At 43.9% G+C, this 18863-nt stretch overlaps 1 protein-coding gene across 2 annotated transcripts in view; it reads right to left on the bottom strand.

The window, feature by feature from the left end:
• Nucleotides 1-17251, bottom strand: part of WNT2 (Wnt family member 2) — a 47685-nt gene extending 30434 nt beyond the window's left edge. The window contains exons 1-3 of one of the 2 annotated variants that reach the window (XM_082693069.1): nucleotides 16439-17251; nucleotides 14025-14251; nucleotides 8343-8620 (exon numbers count right to left, since the gene is read on the bottom strand). In XM_082693069.1, the coding sequence (XP_082549195.1) occupies nucleotides 8343-8620; nucleotides 14025-14251; nucleotides 16439-16521 (588 nt within the window). In that variant the 5' untranslated portion in view covers nucleotides 16522-17251. The remainder of the gene's footprint in view (nucleotides 1-8342; nucleotides 8621-14024; nucleotides 14252-16438) is intronic. The other variant, XM_082693068.1, reaches the window with a different exon arrangement.
• Nucleotides 17252-18863: the final 1612 nt, after the last annotated feature.

Genomic DNA, 18863 nt, shown 5'->3' with positions numbered 1-18863 from the left:
TTCATTTACTTCCCACTTCCCAGAAATTTGTTGAGTTTTCTAATTTCTTTGACCATTCTCCTTATGGTTGATTTAAACCATTTCTTATCCCATTGGTATAATTTAGTGAGGTTTTGGAAGGAAGATGTGAAAACCCTACATCCTGTCCACAGCCTTGAGTCTGTTGCACTCAAATATCTGGAAGGGGAAAAGGACCGTGGGGTGGGGATGGGGCAGGTGAGCTGTAACTTCCCCATCTTCCATAGACACTTCTGTACTGTACAATTTACTTTTGTTTGGGCAATTCTTCTCTTACAGCAGGAAGAGAGGACACTAGAAAGAATAGATAGCAGTGGCTTGTTGTCTCTCTTCAGTGTGTGAGGCTAAAATCTTCTTCGAAAAACAGGCCCATGACATAGGTCCTGTTTTCTCTTTTGTCTTAGAGCTTTCCTAAAAGATCTCTTCTGCTTCTTGTTTGATTCTGAGTGGCTGTGTCTTCAAGGTTGCCATCAGTATCCCATTCCCAGCCTTCCCTACCTCCTCTCTCACATTCTCCCGGCCCCCATGGCTTTTCATATCACCAAACTGGCCCGCACAGTCAGCATCAATGCTTCACTTAAGCTTTTATTCTGGGGCATCCAGTGAATAAATACTTGTTCATTTGACATGACTACATGAGAAAAAAATAAATATGGCTCCTAAGGACAGCAATACTCTTTTGGTATTCAGCCTCATGGAAACCATTTTTAGCTGGGCAGATAACTTATCTCAAAAAATCTTTGATAGGCTCATAATTGCTTCAGTGCTAAAATCATAGTTAGCAGTTTCCTTATGTGGCCCTTAAATCTCTAATTTTGAGCATTTTAAGACTTTGGTCCTTAGAGGCTAATTTCTAGACTTAGGATTTAAGAAACTTCTATATATTAGCATTCTCTCCCAAAGAAACAAAAGTCTGAATGTTTAAAATAAATAAATAAATGAAAGCTATAGAAGAAGGTATTACATGCATTGAGCAGGCTAGAACAACTGTATTGATTTTATATTTATCTGCCCAGCTTATTGTCAGAACATAATAAGGAAGCTTAACTTTCATTAGGGTCTCACATATGTCAAACCACACTAAACACTTTATACTCAGTACTTACTTAACCCACCCAAACACTTCATATTCACTCTGTTATAGAAGCCACACAAACATATAAAATATGTCCTATTTTTATCCCCATTTCCTGGACTAGAACATTAGATACCAGATCTTACCCTTGGTCTCACAGGTAGCGTGGCTGAGGAAGGATGTAACCCAATCGTGACTGGCACCAAGTCTATACCATCTATACCTCAAATCACTCTACCAGCATTTGTCATCCTGGGGTTTGCCCCTCCCCTAGCTCCCAGGGGTTTGTGATCTCTGGGTTCAGTGAGCTTTAGGAAAGTTGTTTGTTTGTTTTTTAAGATTTTTTTATTCTATTTTTTTTTTTTTTTTTTTTTTTTTTTTTTTTGAGAGAGAGACAATGAGAGAGAGCATGAGAGGCGAAAAGGTCAGAGGGAGAAGTAGACTCCCCGTGGAGCTGGGAGCCCGATGTGGGACTCGATCCTGAGACTCTGGGACCATGACCTGAGCCGAAGACAGTTGCCCAACCAACTGAGCCACCCAGGCGCCCTGTTTGTTTTTAAAGACTTTATTTATTTTGAGAGAGAGAGCACAAGCCACGGGGAGGGACAGAAGGAGAAGCAGGCTTTCCACTGAGCAGGGAGTCCGATAAGGGGCTCAGTCCTAGGACCCCAGGATCATGACCTGAGTTGTAGGCAGACGTTTAAGGACTGAGCCACTCAGGCTTCCCAGGAAAAGTTTTTACATATAGTGTTTGCATATCTAATTACAGTCTACAAAGAATTATTTGCCAGTTAGAAAGACTTCTCCCAAAGAGAATGATATTTTGGTTTCGTAAGTCAGCTTTGCTGAAAATGGAGCCCAAGCAACCCCAGGGTGTCTTTGTAAGATTTCTTTATAGGACATCTCTTCCTACCAGAATGAGGGCAATCGACCTTATACTGTGTGAAATGTATGCCAGCTTAACTATTAACCTTGCCTTAGAAATTCAGTTTAGAATTTACTTTAGGTGCTTCTATGCTATGTTTTAACTAAATTACTTAATTAAATGTGGGCATTCAAAGAAGTGTTAGTACTTTACTTTTTTAGTTGAGTGCATGCAACAAGGCCACTCATGTATTTCTGGTCTTCTATCAGTTTTCCTGAGGGAAACATATTTAATTTTCTGAGGGAAAACATATTTAATTTTCAGATGCTGGCTTACAGCCAAGTACATTTATTAACAAATCCTTTTGACAGGTTCATATCTCTAAGATAAGAGTTATTGAAAATCAGACCAACTTCTATAAATACAAGTTCTGGAACTAGGAAACAAGGGATATTTATTAGCAACCTATCCAGCTGATTTGCATATAACTTAAATGAGAAATTGTTATTTCTTGAGCACTGTCATTCTTCAAAAACAGTGACTTCAGGTGGGTTTTGTTAGGAAATATAAGGTGTGGAATTCAGGAACATTACCGTTGGCTAACCATATATATATAATAATTCTTATTGACTAATGAAGCCAGTCTAAAAACATTTTCTATGAATAATAGGACTTTACATGGAACCATAACAATTCTGTTAAAAGTTATTCTCTGCTTTGGGACTTTGATTCTGGTTAGTTTTTGATTCCTATGCTCTATAAAGATTTATAGTATGAAGCACATACTATGTACAGGTACAAGACAGGGGTGAGGTTGGCACAACTGATCTACCTTTTCAAAATGCATTTAATTCTATAAACTAAGGAGACCAGTCAGAAAACAAATACAAAGTGAGATTGTGCCTCATAAGGAAGCTCAACATTATTTAAAGGAGGGTTTATAGGAAGAGGAGGTCAAAGAAATCTGGCTCTGTAGTTCAGTTTGATTTTATCATTTTCGGTTAATAGTCCTTACTTTTGGAGAATGTGATTTTCATGCCTAGTTCTCTTGGTTCAGAACCATTATTAATTATTTATCTTAAGGGGCATCATGGGAGTGATATCTTGGAAGTTTTTATTAGGTCCAAGATTACTTGCCTGTAGTAAGTCTATGCTTGTGTCTTGAACAATATCCATTTCTGTTGGACTTTGGACATATTTCCTATAGACAGAAATACCTGTTCTGTCCCAGTTTCCCAGTGGGCCAAGTTCAGGGACAGGCCCCAGTGCTTTACCGCTTTGACTTTGAGTGGCCCTGATTTGCTCAGGGCTTGGAGCTAGAAGCTCTGAATCCCTTGGCCCTCCAAATTTCTCCCATATAAAATATAGGATGCCAAGTTAAGTCTGAATTTCAGATGATTTTAGCTAGCAATAAATTCATTTTGTTTGCTATTTCTAGCCTTCCTATTAGACCTTAGTCTCTTCATATGCAAAATATGGATAGTAATGTTACTTGCCTTTTAGGCCTGCTTAAAACCTGGTGTATACATTTTAGCTGATGTGGAAATTCTCTTCAGGTAACCTGTCTAAAGTCATGCTCAAGTATTAGAGCCAATGTTCGGATTCCAGAACCCCAGCTTCCCTATGCCTCGGAAGATGCTGTCAATAGCTAGGATCCGCTAATGAATAAAGTAGCCAATAGCAATGTTAAACATCATGTTAAAAATATCAATTTCAACACAGTTGCCACCTGCTAATTTTTTGTTCGTATTCATCAGAAAGCCTAATATCTACATCAGCCCTTATATGTGTATTTAAGGCTGAAAATAAAATTCAGGGAAGTAAACATTTCTCACAATTTTCCTACTCTATTTAATAAGACACTAATTCAAACACATCACAGAACATCTGAACTTTGAAATCTACCAGCCCTTCACAGGGGACTCCAGAGGAGTGAAGAATACGTTAAGAGTGGAACTTAAATGTTTAACATCTCCACTGTTCAGTGCCTTCCTGTTGCTTCCCAGCGACGTCCAAATCTCTCCGCACGGCGTTCGAGGCTGAGATCTGGCAGACGCCAGTGTGCAGCCTCAGCCCCTATTAAGTCTCAGTTAGGAACCCCACCCTAGAGCCCTCGTCATTCCTCAACTTTGATGTTCTTTCTGCTCCACTATCTTTCTTGGCCTTGCAATTTCTTCATCCTGGAAAGAATTTTTCCTATCTCAATCATGGGAAATCTTTATCTCCAGCTCCAACATCCAGTTCTGTTGTGACCCAACCTTTCTCTCCTCAGCTTTCTGGCCCCGTGGCTGTTTTTTCTGTTAATACCCACAGCCTAGAGCTTGCCTGGCGCTGTGTCTCCCTCCTCCCCCCGATGAACCGGTCGTTCCTCCTGATCAGGAGGCTCTTTGTCCCATGCTTTTCCACCTACGACTTAGTGCCCCAGAGTAACGCGTTAATTATCTGTCGACCTAAACTGAGTCGCCCCATAGCGCATAGGCCTCTCAGAGCAGCGGCAGCGCCATTAGGTGGAACACTCTGAAGCCACCCAGCAAGGCTCCATTACTTCAAATACACTCCCAGGAACCAGCAGTCGTGTTTCTGGCATTTAAAACAATATCCTCCCTGTTGTTAAAGAAGAATATAAATTCACTGTAGTGTACTTGTGAAAGAAAGACCTACACAAAATATCATCATTAAACTACCTTCCAAGGGCAGCTGCTGCTCTTTTCAAGATACAGAAACTCTGTGTTTTTCTCAGAATTGCTCAGCAGAGCCCCCATGGAAGGTCCACGAGGAGAGAAGGGCGAGCCCCACCAGGTTTGAGCCCCAAGCCCAGGGTGCCTCGGCCATCTGACTCCTTAGTCACCATGTCCAGCCCAGTCTGCGGCTCGCTGTCTGAAAAGTGGGAATACTCGTGCTGGTTTTTATCCTACAGGGTTTCCTGGAAGATCAAATGACAAATTTTGGATAGTGTTTTATAAACTAGAGAATACTGCATGCCTGTATGTTAGTGTGCTTAACTGTACCAGAGATGGCTCTATGGCTACCTGGGGCCTGTCAGACCGAGTCCTCAGTAATAGTTCCTCCTGGGTTTGTGTCTAGCTCTATTCCTGAAGTCACAGATGACCTTCGCTTCACTAAAGAGAAAGGAATGGACTTTCATGGAGTGCAGCTGCCTCTCCGGTTCTGTGCTATCTACCTTATTCTTGTCTTCCCACAGCACCACGGAATACCCTTTACAGAGGAGAAAAACGGAATTTCAGTGAGCAACGCCATAGATACTGCAAGATTAAAACTAAGGTAGATCTGATTTTAAATTCCATATTCTCTGTGTTTTCACAGTAAGAGAATTTCAGGGGAAAAAGTTTTTCTGGAATTCTTATCATGTACATTTCCAGTGATCCTAGGGCCTTGCTTGACTGGATACAGATTCTTTTGATTCTCTTAGAAAAGGTCAAAGAAGCTGTGATTGCTTCAACTGGTTGTGATTACTTGGGACTATTTCTAAAGAGTAGACTATGTAAAAGCCATTTTCAAGCTTATGAAAGGGAACAAATGATGTTACTTACCACGTAACTTTGTCTCGTAATTTGCATATTTTAACATATAATTTAGAAGATTCTGTGGCATGACATCTTTAGATTTAAAAAGAACTGTTGAGAGACACTGAAATTTCCTTCTTGATAGACTGTAGGTTTTGAAGAAGGTAGATTTATCTTTTTAGAACTTAATAATCTGATTCAGCGGTGGTAAATTGGACTCAGTCAAGGATGAATTTTCAAGTACACATCAAGGGAAAAAACCATTACTACAAATTCTGAGACTGTGATTAAAAAGATAGGACAGCACAGAGGATCTGAAATGACATTACAGTACAGGGACACATGAGGGTGCTCTAACCAGCTGCTGTAATAAATGAATTAAACTGTTCAAATATTAGGGGAAAATTAAGGCCCACTGTGAATGGCAGTGTTGAATTCGCTTTATAGTATTGGCTAAGCATAATCTTGGAATAGGTGTTTTTTTCTTTTAAATAAAGCGTATTGGTCCCTGACCCGCATTTTAAAAAGTAGATGTTCATCATATTGGGCAATATGGGAAACACTGAAAAGCACAAAGCAGAAACTAAGAAGGAACGGACAGTGCTCTCCGATCGGGGATACTGGGTCTTTCTAGAGCCAGGCCAGTTGGAGGCTCAGCTCAGGAGGCCTGCCTTCAAACACAAGCCCAGCCTGTTCTCATTTTGATTCCACAGACCTTCTGCTCGTAGGAAGGGGGAGCAGAGACTGGGGGTCTAATGACCGCAAGAAGAGAATTAAAGACGCATGTTTATCTCAATACATTCACTCTCATTAAAGTTCATATTCACTGACATCATGCATCTCCTTGAAAAAGTCTGCCCACCCACCATTAATTAAAGCCACATTTTAAAAAGTCAGCGTGTGCACTTTTATTCCAATCAAAAGTAGCCTCCTAGGTTTTGCAGACTAGGCAGGAGAATATCTGAGGCCTGACAGCTGTTCACCTCTACACAGTGAAGAATCATGTGATTTATATTAGAAGTCACATTAAATCAGGGCCTACGATAAAATAGCTAAGATCTGTTGTCTTGAAGAAGTGAAACATTCAAAACCTAATGGCCTATTAAGCAAAATTAACATTTCTTTTGACAAATCAACATTCTTTTGGTTACGGCATACGACCATATGCCTTTACCTTTAGGAATGGTCTTCTAGATCTAACTACACACCCTGTTTGAATAATTAAGCAGCACGATCCCATCAAAGACACCACACTTTATAACTTATACATGTGGTATCAATGTCAAAACAAAGGTCAATGTAAATTTTTTAAAATCTAAACCATTGCACAAACAGTAATTACCAATAGTTGTAGGATTACACAACCATAGTCTATATTCTTGGCAGTAGTCACTGTAGGTTCGTAAATTCATGAAAATAAGGAATGTTGATTTTTAAAGTTCAAGAAAGGTACTATTTGTAAACAGCTCAGGTCACACTCATTTTATTCCATGTGTTAAGCAAGACTTTCCTTCCAACTTCCTTTAAATGAGATTTGTTCTTTCCATGAGCCTAGTAAAAGGGTTTTTATCCAAACAGATCTGCATTCTTTTCAATTCTTTTTTCTATTAAAGCCCTCCTGGGGACCTTTCAATTTTATGCCAATCTTTCTTTACATATTAATGTCAAGCACATTTTTGTTTTGTGTTGATAAAAGACAAATTACGATTATCTCTTCCCATTGGCAATTCGATTATTCTAGAATGGTTCTGACCAAATATTTCATTAGTTTATGTTTTTTTTCCACAAAGAGATAGATAGAGTGTGGCATTCAGACTCTCTAGTTATTCTGGTCCTGTCACCATGCAGAAAGAAATGGCACATCAACAGATCTGAATACCAGCTCTGAAATGGTTTAATCCTGGGCAAAAGCACCCCTAGGCTAGGAGTTGAACTTGAATGCTAGTACTGACTTTTCTACTGACATTCCTGTCACCTTGAGCACCTTAGGTCCTGTTGCCTCATGCAACAAATGGGGGCGAGGAGGCAAATAATGACAGGGAACCCACAGCCCAGGAAGTTAGTCAGGACTAGTAGATCAGGGACCAGAGCACCTCTTTGGGGCATGTCTTTCCCTGGTCTACTTACTCATCCAGTCCCAGAAACTACAAGGTGGTGCTTTAATGTGTGAGAGTTGGGTCTGGTTCTAAAAAAAAGCATCTCTAAATCTAGAGGTCAATAAGCCATGCCTGGTAGGTTGCTTTCCTGATGAGTTTGAGAGAAGATGCTCTGGGTCTTCTTGATCCCCTCAGATACAAGCAATCAGTGTCCCACTCTATCTCCTGTATAGATAATACAGTATCCAGAGGACTATAAAACACTTGATTTTAGGGGCACCTGGATGGCTCAGTGTGTTAAGCCACTGCCTTCAGCTCAGGTCATGATCTCAGGGTCCTGGGATCGAGCCCCGCATCAGGGTTTCTGCTCAGTGGAGAGCCTGCTTCCCCCTCCCTCTCTGCCTGCTTCTCTGCCTACTCGTGATCTTTGTCTGTCAAATAAGTACATAAAATCTTTAAAAAAATTTTAAAAAGATTAAAAAAGAAAAAACAACAACAACAACAAAAAACAAACCCTTGATTTTACACAATGCCAAAAGGAATGCATGGCCTCCCGTTCTGCTGTGGGAAGGAAGGTGGAGTGCCGGTGGAGACATTTCAATCTAGTCCACGATATTCTTTAGAATCTGGGGCAGGGGGCAGGGCAGTGGGAAGTTGGACTGTATAGCATTTTATCAACTCTAGGAAAGCTTAAGATAAATTTGGCTTAAGTGATTTATAAACCACGCAGTCTAGAAAACCACGAGCCCCGCAGCCACCCATACCTTCCTGCCGGCTCTGTTGTTGTGAAGGTTCATCAGGGCTCTGGCATCCTTTCCCTTCCTCTCCTTGGCGTCCACAAAGGCTCGGGCAAATTTGATCCCATAGTCAATGTTATCACTGCAGCCACCCCAGTCGAAATTGCCCTTGCTGTCCTTGGCGGTTCCTTTCTTCTTTGGATCACAGGAACAGGATTTTAGTTCTCCTTGGCTACAGGCCCTGGTGATGGCAAACACAACTCCAGCTGAGGAGACGGCGTAAACAAAGGCAGATTCCCGACTACCTGCAACAGAAATGCTTATCTTAAATGGGGTCTGGAATTGCTAGTTCGGAATAGTTTTCACGCTGGGGCTGCTGAGCACTGGTTCTACCTCTGGCGTCCCTCACCATGGAGCAAGAAGGTTCTGGTGTTCTTGAAGGTTTCTCTTCTAGAGTCAGGGCTCACTTTTTTATTTTTATTTTTATTTTAAGATTTTATTTATTTATTTGTCAGAGAGAGAGCAAGCGAGAGCGAGCACAGGCAGACAGAGTGGAAGGCAGAGTCAGAGGGAGAAGCAAGCTCCCTGCGGAGCAAGGAGCCTGATGTGGGACTGGATCCCAGGACGCTGGGATCATGACCTGAGCCAAAGGCAGCTACTGAGCCACCCAGGCATCCCAGGGCTCACTTTTTTAATAGGAATTGTTTCTGTATCATAAAAGCTTTTGTCAGATTAGGCATCTGTGTGACAACCATCCTTCAAGTCAGTTAAGCGTATAAAAGAAAATGCAACAAAAGGCTGTCTTGCCCGGTCCTGGCTTTACATTCGCCTCCTGTCCTAGAGGAGAGGAATGCCGCCTCGGAGGCCTTCCTTTCATTTGTAGTTGTAACAGAGCCTGCGTTCTAGGATTCTGTCATTCCACTAAATAGTTTAGTATTCGTGCTATGGGCATCTCTCCTTGAAAAATCCTTTCAAGCTTGCAGGCCTCAGTGAGGACACTTCTGTCACATAAACAGCGGAGGCTGAAAACTGAATTCAAAGACACCCAGGGGCTGAGGCAGGGAAAAGAACTCAGGCAGTGACCAGCTTTGCGTGTTCCAACCTTGGGGGGTGGGGCTCTGGTTCAGCATCAGCTTTCATGAGTAATTCAGAGATGGTTGAAGGCAATATGCAATATCCTTCAGTTACATACTACGTCTGACTATTAAGGTGAATTTACTTTCTTCTGGAACACCTGCACTAATCACTGGTATTGGGTAAAAGACAGCGAAACACTTTTCTTTCGTTTTCTAGAAGGAAACAAATTTACCGCCTATAATTAGACTTGGGCAAGAACACTTTGGGGTGCTTTCTTAGAATTGTTCTTTATTAGGGCACAGGCTACTTTCCCTTACAGGCTGAAAGGTACATATTTCAGTGCAATAACTACATTAAATTATTTTAATAATCTGTAGTAACTCATAACACGGTGTTGTGGTACAGTGACAGATATAAGGCTCTTTGGGGTCCGTGTACACCTCATTTTTCAAGTGGAGCAGTATTTCATTGTTATTAGCATGCCTTTTTATTAATGGGTGCTGCAGCAAATATATTAACAATCAAAATAAAAGCTCAACAACCTAATGCCAACTCAAGGCAGAAAATGGAGGGCCATTCAGCGATGCAGTATGTCAAGACGAGTGTGACTTTTTGAACCACGCAGCTGAAAGAACAAACCACCTTCTCGCCTTGAAGCCCTGCTTGTTTCCGTTTGTCATTCACTGTGAAAATTTATTATATGTCCCTTGTAATATTTGCTCTGCTAGTCTCATTATTAAAAATCAGGAAAACATATCTACACCATATTACATGGCACTTACCTCAGCCTTCAAAAAAATATCTCCCCTGAAACCTTTAACCATCAGAAAAGGAATTCATCATGCCCTGTGTTTAGGTAAAATCAATTATATGAATATTTGCCATAGGTAGCAGGTAGCACTCTCCAGGGAGAAATGGGATGGTCAAAGAATCTAGAGTTCTAGATTCTATTACCAGGATCACAGGTTTTCTAAGCAAACTGAGATGTTTTGTAAAAGAAGGCGATTAACAGATACTAATGTGGCTTAATCTCAGGTAGTGGCTTTCCGATAAGTAAGATTTTTATCACACCCATTTTATAGTTTAAGAAAATGGCTTGTCCATAGTTAACACCTTGATCTGCGAAGGCCTGGTTTTGTACTTGGCATATAGTACCAGCATGGAGAGTTGACACAGAGCGGGGAGATTCCAAATGCCTAATGTATTTAGCTCTAGTTTTATTCCTTAAGGAGAAAGAAGAACAATTTTATGAGGTGGCCTTTTAGGGGAAAGGCATGGGAGACGTGGATCATAGGATGTCAGTGACCAGACAGTATTTTGAAAGGCATAGAGGAATCAGTGGCCTAGGTGTAGAATTTATCCTGGCATAACTTGCAAACGATGATATTGACTTGTTGGCTGAAAGGAAGAAAAATCACTGAAAATCTGCTGTGTTCCTGAAGGAATTTCCAAAGCAAAAATATCACCTTTGTAAATATTTGTCATTTATTTTTAAGACACATTACTAAAGAACTAGATGTCTGTCTATTTAAACACAAAAGTTAGCACATTGACTGACTTTTCATTTTTACCTCCAGATGTTTTGGTGTCATGTAGATATGGCCTTAAGATGTTTTCAGTTAAGTGTCTTAGATGAATCACTAAAATGCTATGTGTGAAATAGTAGCACATTTCAAGAGTTGGCTTTGTAACAGAACAAATTTTGATCTGGGGCCTCTTAGAAAAACTGATTCTCTTTAAAGCCATCACAGTGTGAAACAAAATCCAAATCTCAAAGGTGGTACTTCCTGATGTGGTTGAAGTTTCGTTAATTTAGGGGTTGAGAGGAATACCTGGGTGGCTCAGTCCATTATGCCTCTGCTTTCGGCTCAGGTCATGATCCCAGGACCCTGGGCTGGAGCCCCACATCCAGCTCCTTGGTCAGCGGGAAGCCTACTTCTCCTTCTGCCTGTCACTCCCCATACTTGTGCTTGCTTGCTCTCTCTCTGACAAATAAATCTTAAAAACATAATTTGGGGGTTGAGATAAGTCAAGAAAGGTTTTTAAATGCATAGGCATTTTTTTTTTTTTTCTTTCTGGGGCAGGGGATGGTTACTGGGAGGGTAAAATACTAGAAGCTCCACATTCTGGAATGTTATGGGTAGTTCAGCTCTCTCTTTCAATGCTTGCATTTCTTTTTCTTTTTCTTTAATACATTACAAGGATGAGACCTGCTCACTGTTTTGTTTTTTATGGCTTATTTTAGAATTCTGGAGGTGTATTCTTGCAGGAATATTTCTGGGTTTACTAGTTTGGTCTTTTAGGTTCTCTGCCTATGGTTGGTGACAGTCTGTGGAATGAATGAATTGAAAATGTTTCCAGAAATTGTTCTGTCTTCCTCTAGCTCTCTGAAGCAAAAGAGGCTAGTAAATGTTCTCCTTTTCTCTAGGACCATGGGATATGTTAGTAACTGTTATGTTCTCCGCATCAATGGTGTTGTCCTTTGCCTGTCCTATTCATCTATAAGGACATTTAGGTTTCCAAAAGAGAGAGTTCTTCACAACTTAAGATGTGAATTTCCCTCCAAGCAATTAATTGTAAAAATCTTTGGATAGCTTCATTGGAATTTCTTGATTATTTCCAGGATAAACTACTTTAGGCCAAATTCAGCCCTCCCATAACCAACACAAAATCATCACCGACAGTCACAGGAGTTTATATAAATGTCCAGGAAGAAAGCTGGCCTTCTGTGAAGAATGGAAAGAAATTGTGTAGCATGAGTGTTTTAAGTTTCGAGTACTTTGGCAAAACATTCAGCTTCATCTGAAAGAACTCTGAAGAAATACAGCTTAGACTCTCTTTTTCACCTGAGTCCTGACGCTCAAACTAGCACCACATCCCCGAGTTCTAACTTCTTCCCTCTCAGCAACCCTACAGCCAAGATTAAAGGATTTTACAAATGAATCCGCAGCTTTGCTAGACATGTTATCTTTAGGTTCCTTCCATGGTCAAAACTGCTTCCTTTGATTGCTGATCTAAAGGTTTTTATTCAATATGGAGACATCTGAATGGATTTTTGCAGACAGAATTAGGAGGTGAACATTTTGTGCAGGAGAAGGATATTTAATTTGTAATGACTGAAAAATGATTGTTAGTACTTTGGAAAGAAAGTCCTCACACAGCCTCAAACACTGAGAGCCTGTCCACAACATACCCAAAGATCACTTGTGTTAGATATTTGTAAACTGTCTCTGACAAGGTCCAGCACTTTAATTGATTCACTGGTGAGCTAATCTAGGTGAAGTCTTGAAATTCCATGTAGCTGAAATTTACTATTAACCTTTCAAAAATCTGCGATGTCATATTGAAACTCTAAAAGGAATGCACGAGAATATAGTTCTTAAACTAGAGAATAAAATTGCAGAATATCGCAGTAAATTAACTTTAGGGATACACTGAGCGAGAGTACTACGCCCTTGGGGGATTTTAGAGACATTCAGTTATGCATTTGGCCTCATAAAACCCTAGGGCTGTGATGATTACATGATAGAAACACCCTCTGTTAAGCATTACCAAGTGTACAGCCTGGACAATTTTCTTAGGAATGGGGGGGTGGTGGGCAAAAACAAGTGTAGTTTCCTGTTTCTGGGTTTCACACATAAACTGTTGTGTTTTCAGTCAGATTTCCCAATAGCAAATGGGCCGTGCTACTTCTTGAAGAATGCTAATAATGCCAGGTTAAGGGATGGGTATTTTTGACAATGAAATCTGATTTTCAGTTAATTTGCTACTTCCCATATTCAGGAATTTAAGAAATTTATTATGTAATTAGATGTGTTTAATGCTCCTTCTAAGTAAAACAGAAACAAAACAAACATGTGTTTGAAAACAATGTATTCATGGTTCTCACCCAAATCCTCCATAAATATTATTCTTCCTAAAATGTGCCTTAAAAAAACAAACAAGAAAACAAAAACAAACAACAACAAAAAAAACAGGTGCTCACTATGAGTTCATCCATTCATTCAACCCATCAATGAGTGAATAGTACCAAGCAAGTGCAGGGAAAGAGAGGCTAGTCCCTGCCTTGCAGAATTTATAATCTACTGGAGGAAAAAAAATGTTGAATTTAGACACACAGTGACCCACAGCTGAGTAGATGAATGAGTTATAAAAGGTTTAAGACAGAGATTTGTCTCTTCTTTTTAATATACATACAGGGTTTTTGTTTTGTTTTGTTTTTTGAAATACATACTTCTTAGTCAGTAAAAGATTTGAGTATTCCATCCTGATCTGCTCAGATCCTCTGGAAGTTTCAAGTCCCAGAAAGAATAAACAAGTCAAGAGAGCCCTGTGACAGCTTCCTTTCTCCTGAAGACAAAATCTGATCTTGGAGGAACAGGCAATGTAGTGGCAGGATATAGACAGACAGAGCAAAGAGCCAAGAGACAGTTCATCCTAAGCTACACCTGGCCTCCTTCAAAAGTTGAGGCGAGTTCCTTGGTTTCTCTAGTCGTCATCTGCAAAACAGGGACAGGGCCAACCCAAAAGAAGAAGCTTCTGACTAATAAAATGCAAGACAAGATGAGCAGGGTCTCTGAAGCCCCAGTCAGGGGACAGCCCCATGGAACTCCATGAGGGCAGGGGACTTACTTCGGAGCAGGACCCTGCCAAAGAGACTGTGATCCCGGTCCAGCGTGTTGCAGTTCCAGCGGTGCTGGCGGAACTGGTGCTGGCACTCTGCAGTCCACTCGGCCACTCCGAGGCCAATGGCCCGCATCACGTCCGGGTGCCGGTGGCACAGCTGTCGCTGGCGGCTCACCAGGCCTGGAACATTGTCACACATTACCCTGGAGGAGCCACCTGTAGCTCTCATGTACCTGCAAAGGACCGACACAGAGGTGAAAACACCACAAAGGGCCAGGGCTGGTGTTGTGTTGCCCAGGAAACGAAAGAGCTCAGAGCTTGGTTCAAATAGGAATTCCTGATCCTCTGGAGGATATTGGAAAGCAAGAAGCGGCACAGCAGGCATGGGAATGATCTGGTAGAAGCCACCCTGGATTGTTGGAGTGGAACAGTGGCTCCACTGCAGTGGCTCCACTCCACTCCAAAATGGAGCAGTGGCTGTGTGTTCTGGACAGGAAACCAGGGCCACCTGATGATGCTCTGCTCGTGGTGGAAGAGTCAAGGTCAAGAGTGAGGGTGAGGGACAATGAATGGGTTTGGGGAAGAAGGCTTCAGAGACTTCTCCAGAGATCTCCAGGGAAGGCTCTGATCTCCACAACACAGTGTGTCTTCACTTTGGGGGACGTCAACCTTTAGAAGCAGCTTGTTCCCATTTATTTGACCTAACGTTGACATGTCTTTAGAAACTATCTGTCTAATCAACGCCTGCTCGTGCTATCTGATGTTACACTCTCCTCACAGACAGTCCCTTCTTTCCTTACCAAAACATCCTTTAAATATTTCCATTTTTCCAGCTCTCTTTAGCTTTTATAGAGAACCTTTGGAAAAAAAAAATTCTTTCTATTGTTATTAAGGACACTAAATGTTTGGAAGAATCAAACAGTGTTACAGCTCCATAAAGTACTTTTGAAAAGAAACTTTAACAAAAAATTACATCATCATCTCTACCCAGATGTTCTCTATTAGTTGTGAAATGTTTAGAAAGGTACCTTTTATATAACCCAAGCTGCCATAGGTGTCTTTTGAAGCGATCAAACAAGGAGAATGTCTTTTTCTTGTATTTTCATTATTTTATATGATCATAAAATCGTTACAGCTGTGACTTCCAAAAAATATATTTAAGTGACAGCTGAGAGACAATGCGACAAAAGCCTAGGCAATAAATAATGTTTATACACCCATGGAAACAGAAATAGTCATTTTATTGAAAAATGGTCACTCTGATAAATCAATCTTTGATCCTGTGTCAGCAATGTCAAGTCTAAACGCCTTCCTGTTCAAAGCTGCTTAGGAAGGAATTGAACCCTTCTTCCCATCAACGCTTTGGCTTGCTCCTTTGAAGAGCTCCAGGGTCTTCCTAAAGCTCCTTGCTCTAGTCTTTAATTTGGCTGAGACTCCTTACTTATGCCAGATTCTGTTATAAAAAAACAAAACAAAACAAAACAAAAACAGCCCACTATAACTGGTCTTTCTGAATCAGTATTTTAGTATCTGTTCTGAAACTTGCAGGTTCAAGGACATTTACAGAGCTAACAACTCCACCTCTTTTCAAGAGCAGAATGAAGGGAGATGGAGTGAGGAGAGAATCTGCCTTTGGAACTTTCAGCTATGCTAAGACCTGTTACATTTCAACATTCTGCCATTCCTTTACTATGCAAAATAAATCGCAGACCAGCATACAAAGGGCAGCAAAGTTACTCTTTGGAGTGCCTGCGATTTTCAACAGGGTAGCATCTTAGAGCCCCCTGGGGCTCGATCTTTGTGTTAAGGTGGTAATCTCTACCTGGAGGCAACAAGAGGTCCTTCCGCCCCACGGGGTGAAGCATTAGGAATGTGGAAGGACGAGAAATAATGCAAAATCATACGCTTTGCGTTGTGGAGCTCTCCACTGCCAGAACTGGCCCGTCGGTTTATCTTGAGGCAGTTTTACGGGGGGGGGGGGGGGGGGGTGTGCTGGAGGGGGAGACTGTTGTAGTTTTCAAGGTGAATTTTCACACGCACACACACACGCGCGCGCGCGCACACACCACATACAGACGCCTGTGCTACAGAGCTGGAGACCCGGCTAGCGTGTCTCTCAACGGGATAAGAAATTGGCTGATTTGGCTGTCGCTCATCTGGATCCAAATCAACCAAACATCCGAGCTCTCATTTGAGGGAGGCTGTGGGGTTTTTTTGGAGTTGTCAAAGCTGGAATGGTCTTCTGTGGAAAAGCAAAGGGGCTGGGGCTGAGGCGGTACGAGAGGACAGCAGCTGGGGGTTCCGACTGGAATTTCGATGGCCGTGGCCGCGGAGAAGCGCCACCGGGAAAGGTCTATGTGGCTAGTGCGTTCCCCACTCCCATCTCCAAAATCCCCCTGCACCCGTGCGCGTGGACTTACCACCATGAAGAGCTGACCTCAGGGGTGAGCCAGGTCAAGAGCAGAGGGAGCCAGAGCCAGATTCCACCGAGAGGGGCGTTCATATTAACCCCCTTGCGTCCGCATCAGGTCAGACTCCGTGTGCGGGCGCCATGCGTGCCCCGAGCAGAAGCGCTCAGCGCCGGGAGCGCCTCGTCACGGCTGCCGGCGCCTCGCCGCGCCCCCGCCCCCCGCTCGCGTCTGCGGCGAGTGGCGAGACTCGCTGATAAAGTTTCAAACCACCAACAGGGCGAGCGATAAAGGCCAGCCCTGGCCGCCTCGCCCACAGCCCAATTCCCCAGGCGCGGCGAGCGAGGGCAGCCCGAGAGCTCTGCGCGCCTCCTGCGCGCCCCTGGCCGTTCAGCTCCCCGCCTGCCGGGAGCAGCCGAGGGAGGGGGTGCGGCGCCGGGTGGGGCGGGGGGCGCGGGTTTTATACAAGGGTGGATGAAATGATGGCAAGAGATGTCTGGAGATGAGGTGAGGCGGGGACAGAGGAACACCTCCGCGTGGCCTCGAGCACCCGCGGAGGCAGGCACCTTTCGGGAAGCTCCTGGGCAGAGAGCATCAGTGGGGCTCCTGCCACAGGACCCATGCGGCGGAAAGATGAGGCTACCCTCCGGCAAACAGAAGTCTCCGAGGGTACTAGTGTGGGAAAATGAAGGACAGGATGAGGAGATTACTGTGTACAGCCTGCAAGAATCCAGAGACGATTTTCAACTCATTGCTCCGCGTCTCTCCCAACGCCAAGAGGAAGAACGAGTGGAGATTTGGAGCTGCCGAGGCGAAGCCGGGCAAGGTTGGGGAGGGAGGCGCCAGGCCTCGGGGAAATGAAGACCTGTGGCCTTGATTCCTCGGAGCTGGGCTTATATACAGAGCTCGCAGGGCGGGGAGCCGGGAGTCCATGACCCTCCGGACCTCACCCAGGCACCCTCAGCCAAAGTGTCTGGGGAAGATGCGGATTTTACGCACACTCAGCTCCTCCCCGGCGCTGGGGAGCGCAAAAGATCACATAGAGAGGAACCGAGGCAGTGGGGAGCTGCCGGGGGTCTGTGCTCCAACACGAGTCACGCCTTTGCGCCTTGCGGGGGTAAAAGGACCCAGGGTCCTGGATCTGGGCCCCCCGCACAGAGCCAAGAGAGGCTCAGGCTCACGGGTGGAGCATCTTAAGCAGCAACTGGCTTGTAGCCCCGCCGTTTATCACCGGAAAGGAAGGAAGACCAGGAACTCGTGGCGGCCGTGAACTGTTCCATTGCTCTTTTCCTGGGGTGGAGGGACCCGCCGCCCGCCAGGGGAGAGGGCCTTAGGGAATGGGGAATGTGTGTGCACGTTGAGGGTGGGGGTGGGCGCCGCATCGTTCGCAGGGTGAGGAGGGGTGACTGTCCAGATAGAAAGGATAGGCTCTCCCCCACCCACTCCCAGGGCCGGGACTAGCGGAGCATCAGCTCTTGCTGGGCGCGAGCTCGGTGAGAGCCTGGACGGGGCCAAGCTCAGAAACGCCAAAAACCTGAAAGATGCTGTCATCGCCACCCCCATCCCCCCCGCCGATCCCTGGCAGGTCCAGCCCCTCCCAGGCTGACCCAGATACATCCCTGTTTGGGTCCGGAAAGGGAGGGGAGGGAAACAAGCACCGCGCCACCCACGACTCGGGAAGAGCAGGGCTCCGCGCCAGGGCCGCTCCATATCGCTGGGCTGTGACCCAAGGGAAGTTCTGGTCGGTCTGTGCCGGTCGTGAGGGAGGGGTGAGGAGGGCTCTGGGCAGGAGTGGGTGGGGGTTGCGTTTCTGCTCACAGAGTGTGCACACGCTGGTGGCGGCGTGTGAGGCCCGGTGAGTGATGTGATAGGCACAGAGCAGCAGGAAGAAATCTCATTTACCTCTTTGCTTTTGCTCATAAACCTCCTTCGTGGATGAAAGATCGGAAGAACAAGTTACAGTTTACTCCCAGTCTCCTTTGTCCACTTCGTGCAGTAAATCCAGACAACTGGGACATGTGGAAGAAATGAGTGGCCCCAGAGGAACCCTAAGTTGCCAAAATTTCACTTCTACCAGCAAATAATGTAGGGGTGTGTATGTGTATGTTGGGAAAGGTAGGCAGCTGTATGCTTCTCTTATGGACTGTGAGACCTGAAACAACCTAAAAAACACTCCCCAACACCAAGCTCCACCCACCTCAACACCTCCTGTCCTCACAGCTAAGGGGAGTTAGACATATGAATGTGACCATCATCTTAGAGGCCCTTCCTCTCCGCCCAGGGAATTATTGAGTGGCCAGGACATCTGCCCTTCAGTTGTTGGTGAGGCCAATGGAATGACCTAAACCTGAAACAGACCTTCTGGAAAAAGAACGGGCCATCCCCAAAGCTAATTAAATTCCACTCCAAAGGACTTCATGCTGGGGCAGAAATACCA

Source organism: Mustela nivalis, assembly GCF_964662115.1.
Source record: "Mustela nivalis genome assembly, chromosome: 12".
In the NCBI taxonomy this organism is placed as follows: Eukaryota; Metazoa; Chordata; class Mammalia; order Carnivora; family Mustelidae; genus Mustela; species Mustela nivalis.
The sequence above is the reverse complement of the archived record's forward strand: the minus strand, read 5'-3'. Positions and strand labels throughout refer to the sequence as shown.